This window comes from Euphorbia lathyris, chromosome 2 (assembly GCF_963576675.1).
Source record: "Euphorbia lathyris chromosome 2, ddEupLath1.1, whole genome shotgun sequence".
NCBI lineage: Eukaryota > Viridiplantae > Streptophyta > Magnoliopsida > Malpighiales > Euphorbiaceae > Euphorbia > Euphorbia lathyris.
The window spans coordinates 95,818,044-95,841,167 of record NC_088911.1 but is presented as its reverse complement, the minus strand read 5'-3'; the positions used below and the strand labels follow the sequence as shown (position 1 = coordinate 95,841,167).

The window sequence follows — 23,124 nt, the reverse complement described above, 5'->3', positions numbered from 1 at the left end:
GATTTTGTATGGGTCAAAATTTGATTTTTTAAATCCCGATTCAGTTTGGTCCGAACAAATCTAAATTAATAACGAGTAAATCTAAATTAATAACGAACTAGGATTTTTAGACGAAATCCTGCTAAAGTCGATCCAATGTGGGCCATGACTAATTGTAACCATGATATAAAAGGATAAGATACCAAAATAGGCCTAAGGTTTTTAGAAAAATAATCAATATGAGCTCCACAAACGAATGTTTAACGTTTAAAAAAGAATGCCAATTTAGGTCTTCATAACAAAAAATGACACATCATTTATATTAATATGTTAAGTTTTTATTTCTCTCCCCACGTGCAATTGACAGAATTTAATGAATTAATATGAATAATATATCACGTGCCATTATCCATATCTAAATTGATACATTTTTTAAACATTAAATCTATATTAACGATATTTAGACGTAAACCTAAATTGATACTTCAGATAAAACCATATACTTGTTTTAATACCTATCCCTAGTATAAAAATGTCTCCCTCTCTACAAAAACACACCCATTCTTATTCTTCTTCTTTAGCTCCGTAGACCTACTCTTTTCTCTGTAGAAAATCACCCATCTGCAACAGGCTCGCATAATCAAGGCAGGTAAACGCTAACTCTAATTCTTACTTTAATTCGAGTTCTCAATTTAGGTCTGACTTAAGACTAGGATAGGCCTAGGATATCCCGTCTCCCCTTACTGCTACCGGTAAGATATCGGATATCGAGGGTGTAACATTGTTGCCTTATTTTGTGAATCTATCAAGGATGAAAGAAGTTTGTGTTACTTCTTCCTCTTCCACCGGTTAGATTTGTTGTTTTTTTTTATTATTGTTATTTTTCTTTTGTGTTTGTTTATATATACTTCATCTAATTCTTTTATTCGTTTAAATTGTATCAGTTTTCTATTTTTGTTTGTTTATATCTTTTCAAATTTAGCACTAGCGGAAATAGCTTGTTCATGGATCAATAGATCTACTTGGTTGTAACAGAAGTAAGGATTTACATCCTAATGTTCATAAGGGTTTAGATGATGATGATTGGATTGTATATCCTTTTCTATCGATTTGGATTTATGAGAAGCATATGTTTTCTTGTTCTTCTATGTTTTTAGTACCTTTTATGTTATTGTTGCTCTTTGTAGTCGTTTTAGTGCCTTTACAGATCTTGTAAATTTTATTCTTATGTTTTTTCTATTGTACTTGTTGTTTCTTCATCTATGGAAGATACAAGTGTTTCTATAAAAAATAAATTATTAAATCTAGTATGCATTATTTCGTAGATTGTGTCCCTATCTGTGTTGCTGTTGCTTACTGTTATATTTGACTGGTGTGGATGTTATCCTGTATGCTTGTTTCCATAAATCTATCTCTTATTATTCTCAGCTGTTCCTTTAATTTTGGGGAAATATGAAAATATCCCTTATCTTCACAACGGTAGTTATTCTCACCTGTTCCTTTTTTTTTAATTAAAGCTTTAAATCTTGATAAATGATGTCTGCTTGTATAATTTAGTGATGATTGAAGCTAGAGGAACAGTGCTGTAATTGAATTGGAAATTTGGAATGTTGTAAATAAAATTGAAAATTGAAAATTGACTCTCTATTTACATCATTCAAGTTCAATTCAGTCGCTGGTGAATTTCATGTCATAAGAGTTTCTCTTTTGATATCTTCTACCTTCATTACTTACCATGCTTTCTCATGATTTTAATGGCGTTGAAGTTTGTTTTATTCTCTTTTTTAGTTTTCCTGCTAAAATTGGTGTTTGTTCGTTCTGTTCATTTGCAGAAATTATGGATATGAACATGCCGGTGCTTAAAGATGAACAATGTATTGAATGTACATGTGTTGATATTATTGATAGGATCAGCAAGTTTCCTGATGAAATTCTTGGCAAAATACTTTCCTATCTCCCAACAAAAGAAGCCGTGGCCACCTCTGTTTTGTCCAAAAGATGGGAACATCTTTGGACATTAACCTCAGATCTTGATTTTTCTGATAATTGGCTAATGCAGTATAAAGATGAAAATGATCGCATGATTAAGATGATGTCCTTCCTGAAATATGTGGATAGGGTTATCTTTTATCATTGCGGAATGGACATACGAAAATGCGATATGTCATTTTACAGCGAATATGTTGCCTCTAGTGTCTATAACTGGATTTTTGCTATGATAACTTGCAATGTCCAACAATTATCTCTTTGCTGTTTTGAATACAAGCGCGGAACTTATTATCAACTTCCTTGGATGCTTTTTTCCTCCAACACTTTAGTGGTTTTGCGAATTTCTGGAACTTTTGTCATTAACTTGCCTACAGATGTTTGTTTACCATGCCTTAAACTCCTTCAAATTGAATATTCCGATTTTGTGGATGATGTTTCCATGGAAAGACTCTTCTCTAGTTGCCCAGTACTCGAAGAATTAACCATTCGTGGAATGAAGAATGGTCTGAAAATTATGAATATTTCTGTACCTTCTTTGAAAAGATTGACCATTTCAGTCGGACTTTTTACTACTGTTCAGACTAACATTAATGCTCCGTACCTAGAGTATGTAGAGATACATCACGGTGAAGAGAATGCACCAAGGAGATATTCTGTCAATTTCACATCCTCCTTAATACATGCAAAACTTGAAGGTTTTGATATTTACCTACTCAATGCAATCTCTCAAGTTGAATGTTTAACTCTTACAGCAAATGATACGGTATGTTTGGAAATAAGTTTTACTGTATTAAGTGATTTATTATTTTTTCATGCAATAATTTTTTGTTATGTTTGTCAATGTATAGAGTCTCGAAGACATTATTCATAATTCAACCTTGCCTATATTTAAAAATCTGAAGACACTGAAGCTTCTTGTCGGAGATGGATGGCCATCACCAACTAATTGGAGAGTGTTGCCTAACTTGCTCCACTCTTCACCAAATCTACAAGTTCTTATCTTTCCTAAAGTAAGTTTCCTTTAGCATTTGTAATCTCTTTTGAGTTTGTAATAAATGAAGTTTTGATTATTGTGCTGCTATTAGGGACTTGTGACTCATACCTTAGACCAGGAAGATTACAACCGCTTCTATTGGCTACATCCAGAAATCGTACCCGAATGTTTGAGCATGAATCTTAAGATAATTGAAATATTCGAATTTGTGGGGTTGCAAGATGAGCTACAGCTTCTGAACTATTTTCTAGAGTTTGGGAGAGTATTGGAGAAAATTATAATCCACAGTGAAAATCCAATGATGGAGAAGAAAGTTGAAGGGGGCTTGAGAACAAGTTGTAGCACTTGTCAAGTTATTTTCACCAATTGAAGTTGAAGAAGTGATCTGCACTTAGAGATGGTAATTTCTAAGTTTCGTGTCAAAATCGGATTATCTCATATATATATTCCATATGGTTATATATGATATAACTTCTAGAAAAATGATTTCATGTCAATCGTATCGTATCAGTCGGGTTGTTTCTATAAATCGTGTTTTTGTGTCAGAAAATTGTCACCCGTACCTAAACTTGTAAAAGAACTGATGTTTAGTGGGTCTAATTTGTATCCGAAATTAAAGGCTTATAAATATATTAAATATATCTTAGAAACAGTATATCAGATTCAGTTGTGCCATTGATTATCTTATGAATTTGACTGAGATCGTTGCTTTCTTGGCTTTTGATTAGGACAAATTAACATGGAAAGCTAGGTGTTTGATTTTCTCATTTGACCACTCATGAATATAAAATTCAGCAAGGTTTCTTTTGAATAATTAATTAATTAGAGAAAAGATTTACCATATTATTATATACAGTAAACCCTATTATATATACTTATAAAGTTCAGTATAAATCTCACTAGTTTTATTATGTATTATTCTCACCATTTCTTATTTAGTGAAATTTTTCCAATATTTTCCACAGTAATTTATGGTTATATATGTCTATATATGACTATAAAACGACTTTATTAAAAGGTTTTATCGGTAGTGAAGCTCTTAACCTGTTGGTTGAGAGCTTACGAATCACATGGGGTTGGATGGGTTGAGAGTTTTCATTTGTCTTAACTTCATAGATTTCCATGCTTATTCTAATTGTTGGTTCAGTTTAGGTATGGAGAAAGGGAGCATTAGAGTGGTCTTAGCTCCTGAGAAGGGAGTGGCTACCTCCTGGAGCTACTACCAACCACCACCGGTCAATTCTACTTTGGGGCTACTTCTCTCCAAATCGTAAATACAACTTTTATCGAATACGGTTTTTCATATAGAATCATATGTATCTATGAGATTACGATCACAAATATGTTTGTGGAAAAATAGAATGAATGAGAAAGATAAGGAAGATCGTAATCCCAAATATATTTGTGAAAAAATCGAATGAATGGAAAAGATAACAAATATGTTTGTGAAAAAATCGAATGAATGGAAAAGATAACGAAATTGGAATGGTTAACAAAAAGAGAGAGTGAGATTTTCCATGCTTATTCTAATTGTTGCTTATTTTAAATAAAAAGAATTAAGGAGTTGCTGTCCTATTATAACAGGTTGTTCCAAAGGCTCTCTTGAAATTGTAATTTTCCAGTAGATAAAAATGAAGAATTAATTTATTTTTTATTTTAAATGAAATTATAAACTTTTGTGAAAAAAACGTGTTGGAGTAAAAATAATATTTTATTCCCCTAGAGGGATCAACTTATAAAAACCAAATACTTATTTTACGAATTTCATTTTTGACAATTATATATATATATATGAAATAATATTTGTAATCTCAGGTCGGAACATTACTTCTTTGGCATTGAAGCTATCTGTTACTTGAAAGACTAGTTCGTTCATCAATCGAAATATGTTAAGTCAATCTTAGACAAGTTGAAGAAGGGAGAATGCAAGGTTGTCGGTAGTCCAATTGTTCCAAGTGAACATTTGCATATCGATACCTCATATGTTTTTAATGATCTAACGATATATCAAATGGCGGAGCCAGAAATTTATACGTGGAGACGCTAATTTTGGCCATTGCAACCGGTGTTGGAGTTAGATTTATGGAGTTGAAATTTTTTCTAAAATCCAAGCCGTTACGGCTGGACAAATATTTTCGGTCTCTAGCACTTTAAAATTTTATTGTTTTGGTGTATTAAATGCTAAAAAATTGAAACTGCTCAAGTTTTTTTTTGTCCTCCCCTCTTCTTTTGTTTGTTCTCCTTCCTCTCTTCTTGTTCAAACATTCATTTTTCCTTTTATTAATATATTGCGGGTTTTCTTGGGTTATGGGTGTTCATCCCGCCCTAGTTCTGTCTCGTCCCAATTTCTATATATAAAAAAGAAGTAGATATTATAATTTTTGTTTTATACATCCAACACTAATTTTTCAAAAACTATATAGCTTATATCTTTTTATTTTTTAATTATGAATTTCTTGTAATTTTTATAAAGTAAAATTCAATTAAAAATTAAGTTTTTTTTAGTCTCAAAAGTTTTAAAAATTGATTTAGAAAAAAAAATAGTTCAAAAAGGTTAAAAAGCTAAAAAAGATATATAGAAAGTAATTTAAATTTTTTTCATCCAAAAAAAAAAAATTAGTGTATAGAATGCTAAAAAATTAAAAATACTAAACCTAAAAAAAATAGATATATTTAATGTTTTATAAATCCATCACTAATATCTTAAAAACCATACAACTTTTATCTTTTTATTTTTAATTATGAATTACTTATAATTTTTATAAAGTAAAATTTAATTTAAAATTTAAGTTTTTTTAGTCTCATAAATTTTAAAAATTGATTTACGAAAAGAAGTTAAAAAAAGGTTAAGAAGATAAAGATATTATAGAAAGTAATCAATAATAATAACATATTTATTTAGAAAAGAAAATTCAAATACATAAATAAAATAAATAAAAGTCTTGTTTAGTAGGGGTGACAATGGATTTTACCTTATTTGAAGGGTAATATATCTCATGGTATCTCTTCTATGTGCATTAATATTCGGTAGTTACATTATTTTTTGATGCAGATTGGAGTGAGAATTATGATGATGTAAAAATCTATCAATATATAGACTTTTTGGGACCTATTTTGGTTTTCTAGTTGTCTCCAAAGCAAAGTACTATCTCCTAGTCATCTATAGAAGTCGAGTATCATGCACTTGCTTTAACTGCATCCAAACTCAACTAGGTCTAAATGTTACTCCATGAGATTGATTTTTTGTTGTGGTCTTTAACTTTGTTATGGTGTGATAATAATAGCGATGTGTACTTGTCTTCTAAACCGATTTTTCAAAATCAATTACAGTTGTAAAATTTTAAAATGTAGAGAGTCAATTACAGTTTTTAGACAATTTGGAGGGTTATGGATATATTATGCCTTTTATTTTGGTCGTGATAAAGTCTTATCCAAACGTTGTTTTGTACAATATATATTTTCACTAATGATGAAATAGTAGATATTTTCGAGATGCAACCTACAAGTTTGTGACCATCCAATCAACTTGAGGGGAGTAATAATGTAAATAATTCTAAATAGGATATAATAGACAATTTTCCTATATTGTTTGAATTGTATATTCCTATTTAGACTAGACTCGTAAATTGTAGTTGTATATTCCTAATTAAATTTAAACTCTTATATTATATAAAGAGGAATTATTATTTGCTATAATTCTTGTGTTATATTATTTGATTTCACTCTTAGTTTATAATATATGAGAAATTCTAAATCTAATTGTAGAAATAGTAAAATTTAAGAATTATATATGTTGTTTCTTGAACTAAAAACTATAATTGTGGAGTGAGAATGAGGATGTGAAGAAAGAGATTAGCTTTTATTTTACCTGTTGTAACCACTACAAGAAAATCGTGAATTACCAGCGAAAATTACCGGCGGACTGTAATCCGCTGCTGATTACCGGCGGAATAGCAGCGGAATCGATTGCGCTGCAGATCACCGGCGGAACTGGGGCGGAACTGAAAAATCGTTGGTGAATATTAAACTCAGCAGCGGATTCGTTGGTATGAATATCCGCTGGTAAAATTACCGGCGCATAATTTTACATACCGGCGGAATTCCGTCGGTATGAATAATAATAAAATATGTATTTTATTTACTATTATTTAAGAATAATTTATTGATTTTTGATTAGCGGGAATGGGAAATCGTTCTCCCCCTTTTTTTCATATGCCTTTTCATTTCCCTTTCTTTTCCCTCTCAAATGTAGTGTACGATCTTTCACCCGCCCTTTCCTATTTCTCTCTCAAACCTCTCCTCCTTCATGGAGAATACAGCAGCTGCCAACCGTTTCCTCTTTCTGACTTAAACACCAGCCAACCCTTTCTATTTGTCTCTAGGTTTTTCATTCAACAGGTAACCCAGGTAACCCCTCACCCCTTTATATTACTCATTAATAAAAGTTGTATTTTGGGAGTTGTATTTTGCTCCAATCGTGTTCAGTTTGATATTTCTCTTTTTGACCCATTGTTTTTTTTAACGGCAGCAGTTCGACCTAGATTTCTCTACACAAGCCTTGGATTTTGCTTTAATTTAGGTCAGTGAGCTTCTTAATTTTGACTGAGTTTTCTTTGATTTTGGATGGGTTTAAGGATTTCCCCCTTAATTTGGGATTTAGGGTTTAGCGATTCACATTTTTTACATTTTTATGTTTGAATTCAAGGTATTAGTAAAACCCTATTAGGATTTCATTGGAAGCAGATCAATAGTTTTCTATTTTCTGACTGATATTCAGAATTTCTGTGCAAATAGAGAGAGAGAGAGAGAAAAGGAATAAGTTTTGTTTGTGTTACCTAGCAAAGGGATAAATGTACTCGGTACTTTTTTTTTTGGCAATAATTGTAATTTGTTTGAGTGCATTAAAAGGTGAATCCGTTTTAGTAATTAAGTGAATGAGGCGATGCAGTTTGTTGAATGGTTTCAAGGTTTCTTTTGTATATGGTAAAACTCAAGAGTGTAGCTTTAACTGTGTGATCTGTCTCTGTTGCATATATATACAGTTTAGTCAAGAGTGTAGCTTTACCATATGGTTTGATTGCTTTGAGTTATAGTTGCTTTAAAAAAAGATTAACAAATTTCTACTCTGCTACTATCACATTTAGGTAGTTCAACATTTGAATAATTAATTGATGCTACATATTTGTGCATTTAGAGAGATTATCACTCATTATGGGAATGAATTGAAGTCTCTAATGATGAAACCTCTTTGGATACTATGTTTTAACATCAATTTTGTATGATACATTCATTTTCCCTGATTAAGTAAATGGTTAGTATTGGAAGGAGATGAGGCATAAACAAAGAAATGTGCAAAAAATTATAAGATGTTACTTTCAAGTTAGATTGTATTTATATTATTTATGTATGTATCTCTATAATTTTACATTCTAAATTATTTTCAGTAGATATAGAAATTAATTGTCATTTGTTTACTTCCTATTATGCAATGAATTGTTGGAACCTAATTCGGGTTTCTGTGTTCAGTTGTTATTCTCTTCCTGATATGCTAGCGAATTGTGTTCCACTAATCATTACTGTTTTATTAGTTTATACTCTTGGAAAGGCATTTGGTTCTGAACTTCTTGATTTCACTTTATTAGACCCTCACATTTCTGTTTTGTTGTATTAAGCCTTTATCATTATTAGAGAAGTCCTCCACATGACTTAAAATAAAAGTTCAAAAGCTGAATTTGACTTAATATGACATAGATTAATTTACAATATTAATGGCTTTCGCTTTGTATTTTATAGTTTATAGGTTGTTATTTGTATTTCTTGTTGTGAGGATAACGAGGGTCCATAAGGACTTTGAGTTGAGTCGCATGGTTCATGTGTAAATTGACTCGCATAGATCCCTGTTTGAAACTCTGATCCTTCCCAACATGTCTGAGGAACACCAAAAACACCTTAGAAACATCTAATTAATCACTTCTAATTAGATTAAATTAAACACTAAAATAAAGAAATACAAGGAATAAAAACATTAAAAACGAACTAAAATGCAGGTTAACTAAATCAGAATACAAATGGTAAACAGAGTAATAAAATGACCATAAGATTTCAATAAGGTCTTATTCACTAATTAGTGCCAATCTCAACCACCCATAATTTTTAGTAGAACAGTAGCCCAAAATTTCATTTGCAGCAGCTCCAAAATTTGGAATGTGTTTGCTGGTTCTGGTTTATTTCTAGTGTTAATCAACTAGGAAATGGATTTGGGATCTCTCCAAATTCAATAGGAAAAATGCCATACATATCCTAATTTATATTCATCCAGTTTGGTTTGCATAAATTAGCAGTCGAGTTTGGTCTGCATATGATTTTTCTTATATAATATATGCAGCTCCATATTTCCATTTTTTCAAAATTTAGAAATGCTGAAAACCTTACTTAAAATGAGTTTCCTTCACTGTCTCTTAATTAGTACTTTGTTTTAGTTAATTAAATGTCTGTTATTGGATCTTTGCAGAATGTTATAGTGCGGTTTGAGTTGGAGATGGCCGAGATACGTGAGAGCCAAGCACAACATTCATCATCCAATCCGGGTAGATCTATAGATAGAGATGAGCTAGATGAGAATGATTTAACATAGGATGGATGGTTTTATCTAGATATATAGTTTTATTTAAGTCGGACATATATAGTTTTTCCGTATGGTTTATCTCGATCGAATAGTTTTGTGCTAATGACAACGGAATGTTATTTAATTATATATAAATATTTGGTTTGACAAGTTTATTGTTCACTTTTATAATTTATTCCAATATTTTCTAGTTAGATAAAAAATTATAATTGAAAAATAAATAAAATAGTATAATTTTAATTTAATTTAAAATAATTTAGAATTTTCTTACCAAAAAAAAAAAAAATTTAGAATTTGATATTTCTGACGGAATCCGCTGGCAAATATCCGTAGGTAATAATTTTTCACTGATGGAAATCCGCTGGAATAAATCGGTCGGTGCCCAAAACTACAGACGGAATTCTCCGACCGAAAAATGGGATGGAATATATTTCCAGCGGACAGAAACCCTGGTCGGTGTGCCGGAGCAGCGGCCCTTTTTCCAGCGGATTGAGTCCGCTGGAAATCCGTCGGAAATAAGAATTTCGGACGGAATTTGGGACCTTACCGACGGAATTTTCTGCTGGTAATTCGCGATTTTCTTGTAGTTAACTGTATCGATGGAAAGAGTATTTTCGGCGAAAAACTTAGTTAAAACTCGACCACGTAACCATTTAGGAGATGGATTTTTAAATATTGTTTATTATTTTTTTTTTTTGAAAAATATTGTTTCATTATATATATTGCTAGAGAGATTTAATCGTATTAATATTGGAAAAAAATATTCAAGAATTTCATAATATGAAATCTCGTATAGAATAATTTTAAAAATATTAATTTAGTATTTTCGGTAATGAACTTAGTAAAAACTTGACTGCATAACAGTTTATGAGATCCGTTTTAAATATTGTCTAGTTACATATATTGATGGAGGAAATTGATAACGAGAAGGAATATCAAAGACTTGTACAATATGGAATCCCGTTAAAAGATATTTTTTAAAACTTTTTAATTTTTTCTTCATGCGTTTGTGATCTATTAATGATTATTGATAACGTAATACTTAAGTGAAGTTAAGATATCGAGATTCATGACTGCGTAAAATATCTTATAGTTAAAGGTAAAATTGGTCTAGTTTAAACATTAAAGCTATAATATTTATGACGACAAGAGTAAATTTTTTTTGTTTTCAACGTTGAAGGTATTTTTACACTTTATTCTTTTAATATTAAATTTCGAAAAATAAGTTGGAAGTAACAAATTTAACTTGCACTCCTACTCATTTTTTTAGGAATTAGCTAAATTTTAAGTATTAAAATTAATTATATTTGTACTAATTTGTATTAAATTGATCATTCCTGTCAACATTAGGCACCATTTTAAAGCTTTTAGTCCAAATAAAAGTGTCAAATTAATCCTTTTCTGGATGTAGGAGAGATAAATAATGGAAAGCGGAAGAGAAGGGAAGATAGTTGAGTTTGATTGGATGGAGGGTTTAAAGGGGTTAGTAAGGGAAGGGTTAGTAAGGGTTGATAGAAACCCTTGTTTGGAAGGAGGAAGGGTTAGTAAGGGTTTCTACAAAAACATAAAAAAAAATTAGAAGGTAAAGGGTTTGAAGGGGTTTTGAAGGGTTTCTTTTTAACAAATTGCATCCAATTTTGAACCCTCCAATTTGGTGGGTTTGAAAGGGTTAGAAATTACTCTTCCTTCCCCTTCTCTACCCTTCCTTCAACCATTCCCTACCCTTCATCCAATCAAGCCCAAAAATGCAGAAAGTATGAGCTTGAAATGGTATTAGTAGGTGAGGCACGAAATCCATGAAAGTAATTTGGAGAAAACCATTCTTATTCTTCCATTACAATCACATAATCAAGGCAGGTAAAACCCTAACTCTAATTCTACTCTTCTTTTTCTCATCATTTTTCTTTTATTTTGGGGAAATATGAAAAATGCCCTCATCTTCACAAATCTAGTTATTCTGTTCTATTTTGGACGAATTACTTGTCTTCTTTTTCTTAATTAAAGCTTTCATTCTTGATAAATGATGCCTGCTTGTGTAATTTTGTCATGATTGAAGCCAGAGCAGTAGAACTGTAATTGAATTGAATTAGAATGCTTAAATGTAATCCATGTTTCTCTTTGAATTTCATGCCTCTATTTCCATTAGAATCATAATCCACAAACATGGTCATAAGTTCTCATAATACTAATGACATTCAAGTCTATGTTTTATTCTCTTTTTAGTTTTCCTGATGATGTTGGTATTTGTTCTGTTAATTTGCAGAAATTATGGATATGAACTTGCCGGTGCCTAAAGATGGGAGGTATTTTGAATGTGTTGATATTATAGATAGGATCAGCAAGTTGCCTGATGAAATTCTCGGTAAAATACTTTCCTATCTCCCAACAAAACAAGCTGTGTCCACCACTATTTTGTCCAAAAGATGGGAACATCTTTGGACATTAACATCTGATCTTGATTTTTCCGATACTTGGCTATTTGATTATAGATATGAAAATGCAAATGAAAATGATCGCACAATTAAGATGAGATCCTTCCAGGACTACGTGGATAGGGTCCTTTTTTACCATGGTGGATCGAATATACGAACATGTGATATGTCATTTCACAGCAAATATGTTGCCTCTAGTCTCTATACCTGGATTTTCGCTGTGATAACTTGCAACGTCCAACAATTAACTCTTCACGGCCGCTTTCTGAGCTGCTGGTATTATCAACTACCTTGGAGGTTGTTTTCCAACAATACTTTAGTGGATCTGACAATTTTTGGAAATTTTGTCATTGACCTACCTACATATGTTTGTTTTCCATGCCTTAAACTCCTTCGAATTCTAATGACCATGTTTGTGGATGATGATTCCTTCGAAAGACTCCTTTCTAGTTGCCCGGTCCTTGAAGATTTAGTTATTCGAAGATTGAATGGTTGTTTACAAATTTTGAATATTTCTGTACCTTCATTAAAAAGATTGTGCATTTACTGTAATACTATTCAGACTAAGATTAATACTCCACGCCTGGAGCACCTTGAGATAGGTAATGATGATGCACTAAGTTATTTGGTGAACTTCACATCTTCTTTAGTTCATGCAGAACTTATAGGTGTTGATATGTACCTACTCAATGCAATCTCTCAAGTTGAATGTTTAATTCTGACAACAAATGATATGGTATATTTTGGAAATAAGTTTCATTGCATCAAGTGATTCATTTTTTCCTATGCAATGTCATAATAGATAATCTTGGAATTTATGTTTCTCAACTTATAGAGTCTCCAAGATATTATTGATGATCCAGCGATACCTATATTCAAAAATCTCAAGACATTAAAGCTTCTTGTTCAATGGCCAGCACCACCCGATTGGAAAGTGTTGCCTAACTTACTCAACTCCTCGCCAAATCTACAAGTTCTTATCTTTCCTGAAGTAAGTTGTGATATAGATTATTTTTGTTTTCTTTCACATTTATAGTCTTTTTGACTTTGTAATAAATGAAATTTTGATCATTGTGCTGCTTAGGGACTTGTAACGCTTACCTTTGATAATGATGATTTCCACCACTTCAATTGGCAACGGCCAGAATCTGTGCCTGGAAGTTTGAGCATGCATCTTAAGACAATTGAAATTTTTGAATTTGTGGGTTTCCCGGAGGAACTAGATGTTGTGGAGTATTTTCTAGAGTGTGGGGAAGTATTGGAGAAAATGATAATCCACAGATTTGTTCTTAGTAAGCATCCAGCAATGCGTCCAACAATGGAGGAGAAAGTGAAACAGGATAAGGTTATGTCTGAAGTGTTGAGCATGAGAAGAAAATGTAGCACTGGTGAAGTTATGAGCTTTAAAAGAAGTTCTAGCTCCTGTGAAGTTATTTTCACTGATTGAAGTTGTGCGTAAAGAAAGGCCTAATTTTGATAAATCTGCTGCCTTAAGAAGAAGTGATCTGTACTTGTAAAAGAATTGATATGAGTTGGGATCTTTAGCACCTCTGTTTTAGATCTTGTGTGATATTACTGTCTGTTTTTTTTTTCATCTCTATCAATTTTACTGATTACATTATTATCATTGTCTTGACAAACACGAAAACTAATTCTGGTTCCACAATGGAATCAGCCCCATCTATAGAGTCTCGAAGATATTATTCGTAATTCAACCTTGCCTATATTTAAAAATCTGAAGACACTGAAGCTTCTTGTCGGAGATGGATGGCCATCACCAACTAATTGGAGAGTGTTGCCTAACTTGCTCCACTCTTCACCAAATCTACAAGTTCTTATCTTTCCTAAAGTAAGTTTCCTTTAGCATTTGTAATCTCTTTTGAGTTTGTAATAAATGAAGTTTTGATTATTGTGCTGCTATTAGGGACTTGTGACTCATACCTTAGACCAGGAAGATTACAACCGCTTCTATTGGCTACATCCAGAAATCGTACCCGAATGTTTGAGCATGAATCTTAAGATAATTGAAATATTCGAATTTGTGGGGTTGCAAGATGAGCTACAGCTTCTGAACTATTTTCTAGAGTTTGGGAGAGTATTGGAGAAAATTATAATCCACAGTGAAAATCCAATGATGGAGAAGAAAGTTGAAGGGGGCTTGAGAACAAGTTGTAGCACTTGTCAAGTTATTTTCACCAATTGAAGTTGAAGATTGGTCTGCCGAAATTGTAAAAGAATTGGGATATTTAATCTCATGTATTTGGAAGAAACCTGTAGAAATAACTTGACAAGTTTCTTTAAACATGAGTTTATACTATAGTTATTTTTAACAATTATATATGTACATATATATCTCGGAAATGTTACATTACTTGTTTGGTATTGAAAAGCTACCTGTTATTTGAAGGGCATGCTCCTTCATCAATCTAAATATGTTCAGTCAATTTTAGACAAGTCGGAGAAGGGAGAATGCAAGATTGTCGGTAGTCTAAGCTGTTCCAAGTGAACATTTGCATATCATACCTCATATGTTTTTAAGGATAGGAAGCCTCGAGTATTTGACATTTACACGTTTTGAAATATCCTTTGTATTGTCTCAGTTTATGCATTCACTATCAAATGTTCATTGGGTTAAAGATATGTTTGTGATTGTGAAAAAATCTATCTATTTAAAGGGTTGTGGAAACATTTGATGATTATAAGGTAATAATATTATTTTCTGGGACTTAAAGTCCTGAATACTTTAATTTATGTAAAGCGTTCGGAACTATAAATCCCAGACAAAAATCGGATCATCCATATAATGGTCCTGTTTGGGAATTAGTTGTTAGCTGATTACCTTATACATTAGCTGATTTGACTAGCTGTTTGTGTAGACCTGTTTGGTAAAAATTAGCTGATTGATAATAGCGGTTTGTGCAAAAAGACGAATAAGGGCATTAATTTTAGTGCAGGAAAAGAGGGAGTCTATCTATTAGGGTTAAAGAAGTCCATTAATTTTAATATTCCAAAACGCTAATTGAAAAAGCTCATTTTAAGAGTTTTTTCTAAATTAGCGTTTTCATCTCAAAACTCTCTCCCAAACCTCTCTCCACCAAACACTCCAATCAGCAGTTTCAGTGGTCAAACCTCTAAAATTGGTCAAAACCGCTCTTTTTATCCCAAAACGCTCTTTACCAAACAGGGCCAATATAAAAAAGAAACTCCAGATATTTGATATCTTTTTCTTTGAATGAGATCTTAATTCCAATGAACGGTTTTATTAGATATCTTACAACTAGAACGGTTTTATTAGATATCTTACAACTAGAATCCCTCTTTTTTCCGATCCAGTCTCTCCACCACCGCGAACCCCGGTTAGATTCAGATCAGGGAAAGAGCTCTCAGATATCTTTTTTCCTTTTGGAAGATACAGGAGCAAAACAATCAACCTATTGATATTTTAAGACCCAAAGGATTCTTCTAATTGAAATGAAATCTTTAGGATAAATCAATGCAATTTAGGAGGAATAATGAAAGGACATCAATTCAAATCCTGGATTTTCGAATTGAGAGAGATCAAGAATTCTCACTATTTCTTCGATTCATAGACCCAGTTCAGTTCAGTTGGATCTTTCATTCACATTTTTTCCATCAAGAACGTTTTATAAAACTCTTGGACTTTCGAATTTGGAGTATCTTACTTTCACGCAATTCACAGGGTTCAACTTCAATAAGCAATCGATATTTCATGATCAGGGGTGCAGTACTCTTTGTAGTAGTGGTCCTTATATATCGTATTAACAATCGAAAGATGGTAAAAAAAAATCTCTATTTAACAGGGCTTCTTCCTATATCTATACCTACGAATTCCATTGGACCTTGGGATTTATAGTTCCAGACGCTTTACATAAATTACAGTGTCCGAGACTTTAAGTCCCAAACATGGTTTGGAAATAATTTAAATCACAAAATTAATTATAATTTAAGTTATAAAATTTAATTAATAAAAAAATAGGATCTATATTAAAAATATAATAGTACATGTGCTTATATAAAATTTAAATTCAACTATATGATGTGAGATTGATTCAAGTTGAGATGGGTCCAAATACTACTTCGTGAGATTGATTCTTCTATGCGGTCTCCATCTTTGTAATGATGTGATCAGAGGTGGAGGCAGCCCGGCGCCCGTGGGGACTCCAGCCCCTACGGCGCTGGAGCTGCCATTGAGAGTTTAGGGAGGGCTAAAGATTAGCACCCCCGGCGCCGCTGCCATGCCTTCCCGATTTAGGCGCAGCGGCCCCTGCTACATCTCCTTCTCAGGAGATGTAGCGAAGAAGAAACAGCCCAGCCCAATGGGCTGGGCTGTATTTTTTTTTAATAATTTGGCCCCCCAAAACGACGTCGTTTTGGTTGGGGCCAAATTAAAAATAATAAAAAAAAAGAGATCGGGAGGTCCCTGATCTCCTCTATTTTTTTTTTTAATTTGGCCCCAATCAAAACGACGTCGTTTTGGGGGCCAAATTATTAAAAGAAAATCAAGGATTTGGGGGAAAATCCCCAATCCTTGGGCAAAGTGGCTTTTAAAAGCCACTTTGCTTCAGCAGCTTCTTCTACTTCGCTGCTCTCCCCTCCATCTCCACAATTCTTCTGCTCTCCTCCACAAATTTTCTAATTCATCCCTCCCTTTCCTTTTCTTTTCATTTTCCTTCTTCTAATTACTCCGGCTAGCCTCTAAATCTCCTAAGGTATGTAATTTCTTTCATAAAATTAGGTTAATTTTCATTTATGGTTTTTAATTTATAATTTGTTGAATTAATTTAGTGATTTGTTGAATTATTTTAGGGTTTTGATAGTTTAGGGAATTTGTAGGGTTTTGATAGTTTAATTTGTTGAATCAATTTAGGTTTTTATTAGTTTAGGGAATTTGTAGGGTTTTGATAGTTTAATTTGTTGAATTAATTTAGGGTTTTGTTAGTTTAGGAAATTTGTAGGGTTTTGATAGTTTAATTTGTTGAATTAATTTAGGGTTTTGTTAGTTTAGGGAATTTGTAGGGTTTTGATAGTTTAATTTGGTGAATTAATTTAGGGTTTTGATTTAGGAATTTTAGTTTAGGGTTTTTATAGTTTATGGAATTTGTATAATTTGATTTTACTTTTTTATATATGCAAGATTTTTTTTTTTAGACCTTGGGCTAAAATTAGCCCCCCCGATTCTGAAATCCTGGATCCGCCACTGGTTGCACCGTCAATGCCAGATCACTATTCTGTTAGATTAGGGCATTTTTGTTGCTTCTTTAAAAATATGAGGATATATTTATGTGTTTATTTGATATAGGCGCAAATCTGTTTAAACGGATAAATACAAGGACAAATATGTGTATCAACCCTTTAGTGTTTGTGTCATTTATTGTCATCATGTTGAAATTAATTAGATATGTTATATGCAACTCAAAAAAAAAAATCATGACTGCCACCAAGGTCCAAGGTTCTTTTTACTCATGATTTTGTTCCTCGTATCGTATCAAACCCAAATAACATTATAATAATAATATACTGTAAATGTAAGAACTATCAGATACTATCGGTCCACCACCTTCATTATTAATTTTTCTATTCAATTATAATGTCATGTCCATTTGTGATAGCGTGAGTGGTTATGTTGAACACTTAATTCTTCTCTATGTTTTCATTTTCTAGACATGGATTCCTAGACGAGCAAGGCTTGAGACTTATCCTATAAATAGACAGATATAGTCTCATATACTTATATGTTAATTCAAGAACTCACAAATAGTCTTTACTTAGGAAGCTGGCCGTCGGTCGTAGTTGGAACGTCAATACCAACTACTGGTAGATGAAGTTTCTCGTCGGTTTGGGCAAAACCTAGGGGTGATGCAAAAAGAAATGGCAACATACGAGCTGCATATGCGATAGAGATGGCAAACGTCAAGCAACAATTGAGGAAAGCTGAAGAAAATTTGCAGTTAAATCATCGTTACCAAAAAAACTATCTTGTTCTGATTGAACTTGGTTTAGTAGTCTGATTTACTTCAATAGGTATTCACGCTTGTTCTTCACCTTCAGAGCTTTTGCTGACTTTTTCTACAGGGTTAGTCTCATCGAATTCAATATGAACAAATTCTTCTAATGTAGATGTCCATTTATTGAAAAATGGGTTAAGGTGCAAAAATACCTCTAACATTTGGGATCAGGAGCAATTTTACCCCTAACGTCTAAAATGATGCAATTTTACCCCTAACATTGGAAGCCAAGAGCAATTTTACCCCTAACGTTAATAAATTGGGTCAATTTGAGAAATAATTCATCAAACTGTCATCTCGATCATGAATCTTGTCATCTACACTTCATACGTGTGCCATTTTATCAGTAACAAATCACAAACATACGTTGGGATGTGAAAAAAAATAAAAAATATACTGTCTTTTTGTACGAATTAGACAATAAATTTAAAAAATTCACCAAATTTATAAATATTAATCTCAAATTCTATTATTAAATTATAAAAAAACATGAAATCCGTTTTTCAGAACGAATTGTTATGCAATTGGTGCTGAATAAGGAATAAAAATATCTGTGTTTTATAATAGAGTCTAAAATTGACCTAATTTATTAACGTTAGGGGTAAAATTGCTTTTGACTTCCAACGTTAGGGGCAAAATTGAACCATTTTAGACGTTAGGGGTAAAATTGCTTATAACCTAAAACGTTAGGGGTATTTTTGCATCTTAACCCTTGAAAAAAATCTATACGCTCTAGTGTTTGTTGAATAGCCAAGCAAGATAGCTTCATCAGCTTTTGAATCGAATTTTGCAAGACTGTCTTTTATATTTAAAATAAAACATTTGCAATAAAAAAGCTCTAGAATAACCAATCTTGGGCTTACGCCATTTCCAGAGTTCATATGGAGTGTTTTTCAGAATGAGTCTGGTGAGAGCCCTATTCAGAACATAGTATGCTATGTTAACAACTTCTCCCAATAAGTACTTTGGAATGTTATTTTCACTCAACATTGTCCTAGCCATTTCGACTAAGGTTATGTTCTTCATTTCAACAGCCCCATTTTCTTGAGGCGTTTTAGGAGCAGAAAAAATGTGGTCAATGCTTCTAGTTTCATAGAGTTCACCAAAGGGTTGATTTCTGAATTCTCCACCATTATCGCTTCTGATGTGAGAAATTTTTAAGTCCCTTTCATTCTCAATCCTCTTACAAAGTGCTAAGAAAGTCTCGAATGATTCATCCTTGCTACTGAGCAAGATGACCCATGTAAAGCGAGAATAGTCATATACTACAACTAAAGAATATCTTTTTCCACCCATACTCAGAGGATAAATAGGGCCAAAGAGATCCAGATTTAGTAGCTCTAAAGGACGTTCGATTGAAACAACATATTTGCTTTTAAAAGATTTTCGAGTTTGTTTTCCAAACTGATAGGCTTTGCATAAATGATCTTTCTCAAATTTTAGAGTTGACAATCCTTCAACAAGTTGGTTTTTATCTAATTTGGCAAGAAGATCCATGCTTACATGACCAAGCCTTCTGTGCCATAGCCAAGAATTTTCTTCCTTTGAGACTAAACAAATGTCTTTTGAAAAATTATCCCCTAGATTCAGCATGAAAACATTTTCTACCATTGGAACAGTAAGTATGTTAGATTAGTCTTATTTTCAATGATTTTTACATCCAGAAGATTCAAAGATAACCTTGCTACCTTTGTCACAGAGCCGAGCTACACTCAGAAGGTTGTACTTCAGTCCTCTAACTAGGGAGACATTGTCAATAGTTGGATTGGTTATGATAGATCTAGATCCTACTATCTTTCCTTTCTTGTTCTCTCTGAAACTTACATTTCCTCATCTTTTATGTTCCATTGTGATTAATTGAGTTTTCATCACTAGTCATATGCCTTGAGCATGCGCTGTCAATATACCATATTGTTTACTCGTATGCACATCTCATGCCTAACTACAAGGCAATTAATCTTTCTAAGGTACCCAAATCTTTTGGGTTCTTTGAGGTTAGTCTTAACATGTCTTTGATCATACTGATTATAATAGCCATTCTTGTGTCAACACATTTCAGTAGTATGGTCTTTCTTTCTACCGAAGTTGAATGCAACCTACGGTTTAGATTTCCATCCTTTCCCACTAGAAATTTTCCTTCCAGAGTACTGATGATGGCTATTAGCCTTCTGAGTCACTTGGTGACTCTAAAGTGATGTGATGTTTCTAAGAGATTTATTCTCCTCATAACATGATTGACTTTCTTCATTAAAACTTTGACATTCTCATCTAAATGATAACTGTCTTCCAGAAAATATCCGATGTCAGTAAGTTTATCATCCTCTATTTCATCACATCTTCTATTTAGCACATTGATCTTTTTATTATATTTCTTCACTAAAAAATAAAGATCACAGAGAGCATTTATCATTTGTTCTCTAAGTTCGGAAGAGGGACTTACCTCAATACTCTGATCAGACTCCTTGTATTTTCAGTAGCATTGGACGATCCAATTTCCTCAGAGGCTATGTGCTCATTTGTCTTTATTTCCATGAAGCATATGTTCACAACATCAGATGCTTCATTTTTGGAAGATGGGGATTCCTCGTTCTTACTCCATGTGATCACCATAGCTTTCTTTACATGTCTCTTCTCCTTCTTCATGTTTGGGCAGTTTGACTTTATGTGCCCAAGTTGATGAGACTCAAAGCAAGTGATAGGTTGGTTCATTCCTTCTTGAACTTATCATCACTGTACTCTTTTTTAGGTTTGTCAGACCTTCTAAATGTCTTCTTGTTATATATGTCACTCTTTTTTAACATCCTTTTCGTCTTTCGAATGAACATAGCCATTTCTTCATCATTTTTTGAGCGCTCATCTATTGAGTCAACTTTCAGTATGATGGACTTCTGCTTCTTATCTTCTGACTTTTCTTTCACCTTAAAATTCTTTATAAAGATCTCATGAGTGAGAGGAGATCATATAAGTTCATTGTATTTATAGGTAGTCAGGTTTTTAGCTTCTTCAATAGTCGTTTTCTTGGCTTGCCCGCTTTTTAGGAGGCTTCTGAGGATTTTCTTCACTTGTTCCTCTTATTAGAAAATCTTTCCCAGACGTTTGAGCTCGTTGATGATATTGGTGAATCTGGCATTCATGTATAAGATGCCTTCACTCCTTTGCATTTCAAACGGTTCGTACAACCTCATATTCTGGTTGATCTTGGACTCTTTCACTTTGCTGGTTCCTTCATAAGTAACCTTTATCTTGTTCCAGGTCTCTTGTGTTGATTCGAAAACTTGAAATTTTGTTATACTCTGCAGCATCTAACGCACAGTGAAGCATGTTTAGAACTGAAGAATTTTTTGAAGTTTTTTAAAATCTTCATCAGTCCATTTCTCTTCTAATTTAACCATATTTTCCCCCATCTACTATCTCAGTAGGAATATGTGGCCCTTTGACTATTGCCAGCCACACACTCATGCTCTGAGCTTGGATAAAATTCTTTATTCTGTTCTTCCAAAATATATAATTTGATCCAAAGAACAGAAGGGGTCTGGTAATAGATAATCCTTCTACAAGGATCTGCGTGGTCTCATTACCAGGAAGGTGACATCTGCTATTGATTGCCATTTAGGGGGATCTTTAACTCAAGATAGGTATATCTTTAAGATAGAACACTAGCTCTGATACCAATTGTTGGTCCCTAATAAGGCGAATTAGTTATAAAAGGGAGATGAATAGAACTATTAAGTAATTTACGCCATTAAAAACTTTTCTTACTCAAGTCAATAAAACACAGAGGGTGATTTCAATATCAGAGGCAATTTCACTCTACTGAGCTTTTCAGCAATTCAGTCTACTAAGATTGCTTCAACTTATTATAATTCCCAACTTATAGGATGACTCTTTTATCAGAGGTCCTGCAGATATGTAATGTATGCACAGTTTAATGAGTGTTCAGAGTGTTGATGTGTGAGATAAAGTTCAAAGCATAAAACAATTCGGTATTGTAATAGAAGAAAGAAATCAAAACATATTATATAATGCACCATCATATATGAGTTATAGATATCTTAAGGCTTGTTTGGTTCACGGAATAGGCTGAGAATAGAATAACTATTCCTAGTCTATTCCTATTCATATATTTGGTTGTTGTTGTTTTTGTCATGGAATTGTTATTCCACAAGTGGAGGAATCCATATTCCTTAAATTATATTTTTATTACATATTAGGCGAATTCCACGAGTGCACGCTTTCGCTTGTAGTAATAAAAGATATCGATCCCGCAGGGAAAACTATTTACTGTTAATGAATATTAATTTATTAATTCATTTTTTTCTTTATAGAAAATAATCAATTTGGTAAATGGTTATGTTGAAACTTAATATAAATTCTAAACTAGTTCCTATGATTTATTTCCATGCATAGTGTTAGGCATGAAAATGACTACAATTAAACATACTATTTGTGATGAATTAAGGGTGTTTTAGAAGTAATATTACGTAAAAGAAGGTCTTATAAGTGTTTTTATGCAGATTGGAAAAGATTAAGTCAAACAGACTATAAGCAGCCTGTTTTGCAGAAACCATGAGGAGATGAGCAACCTTTGATCCAGCAATTAAACGCTGCGTGTCTCATGACGGATAGCGACGTGACAAACAGCATGAGCGACAGGAAGGAGCGGCAGGAAAATAGCGGCTAAAAGTAACAAGATGACAAGAGTGTCCGACCCTTGAGTGTTCAAGGGTCAAAAATATCTTAACCACTTCTAGTAATCTAGTATTAGTTGAACAATCTATTTTATTTTGTAATATTTTATGAATACTTTTGTGTACTGATTGCTTTTTCCTCCTATTTATAGACGTAGTGGAGGGAAAGGAAGGGTACACCTTTTTGAGAACTGAAGATAGAAGTCTTGGTAGAGAGAAAAGCTCTCTAAGAAGATGATGACTCCATTGATGGAGTCTGGTAGATACAATGCAGACTGTATACTCAGTAGTATGAGTGAGTAGTCGTTTTGAACTGGTTCGGCCAGTTAGGGCCTGTTATATAAGTCCTCTATTTTCTTATTTATGAATGAATGTTGATACAATATTATGA

General features: G+C 32.8%; 2 protein-coding genes and 2 long non-coding RNA genes across 9 annotated transcripts; all 4 read left to right on the top strand.

Annotated features, from left to right (window-relative positions):
• The first annotated feature begins 485 nt into the window (after positions 1-485).
• Positions 486-4,413, top strand: LOC136219035 (F-box/FBD/LRR-repeat protein At4g26340-like). Of its 5 annotated transcripts, none has more exons than XM_066006245.1 (5): positions 642-827; positions 1,812-2,731; positions 2,817-2,978; positions 3,054-3,362; positions 4,115-4,413. In XM_066006245.1, the coding sequence occupies exons 1-4, from the start codon at positions 791-793 to the stop codon at positions 3,330-3,332; spliced, it is 1,398 nt and encodes a 465-aa protein (XP_065862317.1). In that variant the 5' UTR covers positions 642-790; the 3' UTR covers positions 3,333-3,362; positions 4,115-4,413. The 5 variants fall into 5 exon arrangements, with proteins under 5 accessions (XP_065862318.1, XP_065862319.1, XP_065862317.1 ...); XM_066006244.1 differs by having other exon boundaries at positions 4,110-4,413; XM_066006246.1 differs by lacking the exons at positions 642-827; positions 4,115-4,413 and adding an exon at positions 486-624 and having other exon boundaries at positions 3,054-3,622.
• Positions 4,414-7,145: 2,732 nt separating this feature from the next.
• On the top strand, positions 7,146-9,730 carry LOC136220737 (uncharacterized). Its single transcript, XR_010684703.1, has 3 exons — positions 7,146-7,369; positions 7,491-7,541; positions 9,474-9,730. It is a non-coding gene; the product is annotated as an uncharacterized lncRNA (long non-coding RNA).
• A 1,487-nt stretch (positions 9,731-11,217) lies between these two features.
• LOC136220736 (putative FBD-associated F-box protein At5g56440) lies at positions 11,218-14,250 on the top strand. Of its 2 annotated transcripts, XM_066008523.1 has the most exons (6): positions 11,218-11,444; positions 11,851-11,949; positions 12,679-12,755; positions 12,855-13,010; positions 13,104-13,868; positions 13,944-14,249. In XM_066008523.1, the coding sequence occupies exons 1-5, from the start codon at positions 11,384-11,386 to the stop codon at positions 13,464-13,466; spliced, it is 756 nt and encodes a 251-aa protein (XP_065864595.1). In that variant the 5' UTR covers positions 11,218-11,383; the 3' UTR covers positions 13,467-13,868; positions 13,944-14,249. The 2 variants fall into 2 exon arrangements, with proteins under 2 accessions (XP_065864595.1, XP_065864594.1); XM_066008522.1 differs by having other exon boundaries at positions 11,851-12,755; positions 13,944-14,250.
• Positions 14,251-16,576: 2,326 nt separating this feature from the next.
• Positions 16,577-23,124, top strand: LOC136220735 (uncharacterized). The gene is made up of 2 exons (XR_010684702.1): positions 16,577-16,749; positions 22,560-23,124. It is a non-coding gene; the product is annotated as an uncharacterized lncRNA (long non-coding RNA).

Bases quoted from the DNA above. Each gene is read 5' to 3' on its own strand.
- LOC136219035 (XM_066006245.1), top strand. From the start codon at position 791: ATGAAAGAAGTTTGTGTTACTTCTTCCTCTTCCACCG. The intron at 2,732-2,816 runs GTATGTTTGGAA...GTCAATGTATAG, and splicing joins CTCTTACAGCAAATGATACG to AGTCTCGAAGACATTATTCA. The intron at 2,979-3,053 runs GTAAGTTTCCTT...TGCTGCTATTAG, and splicing joins AAGTTCTTATCTTTCCTAAA to GGACTTGTGACTCATACCTT.
- LOC136220736 (XM_066008522.1), top strand. From the start codon at position 11,384: ATGAAAGTAATTTGGAGAAAACCATTCTTATTCTTCCATTACAATCAC. The intron at 12,756-12,854 runs GTATATTTTGGA...CTCAACTTATAG, and splicing joins TTCTGACAACAAATGATATG to AGTCTCCAAGATATTATTGA. The intron at 13,011-13,103 runs GTAAGTTGTGAT...TGTGCTGCTTAG, and splicing joins AAGTTCTTATCTTTCCTGAA to GGACTTGTAACGCTTACCTT.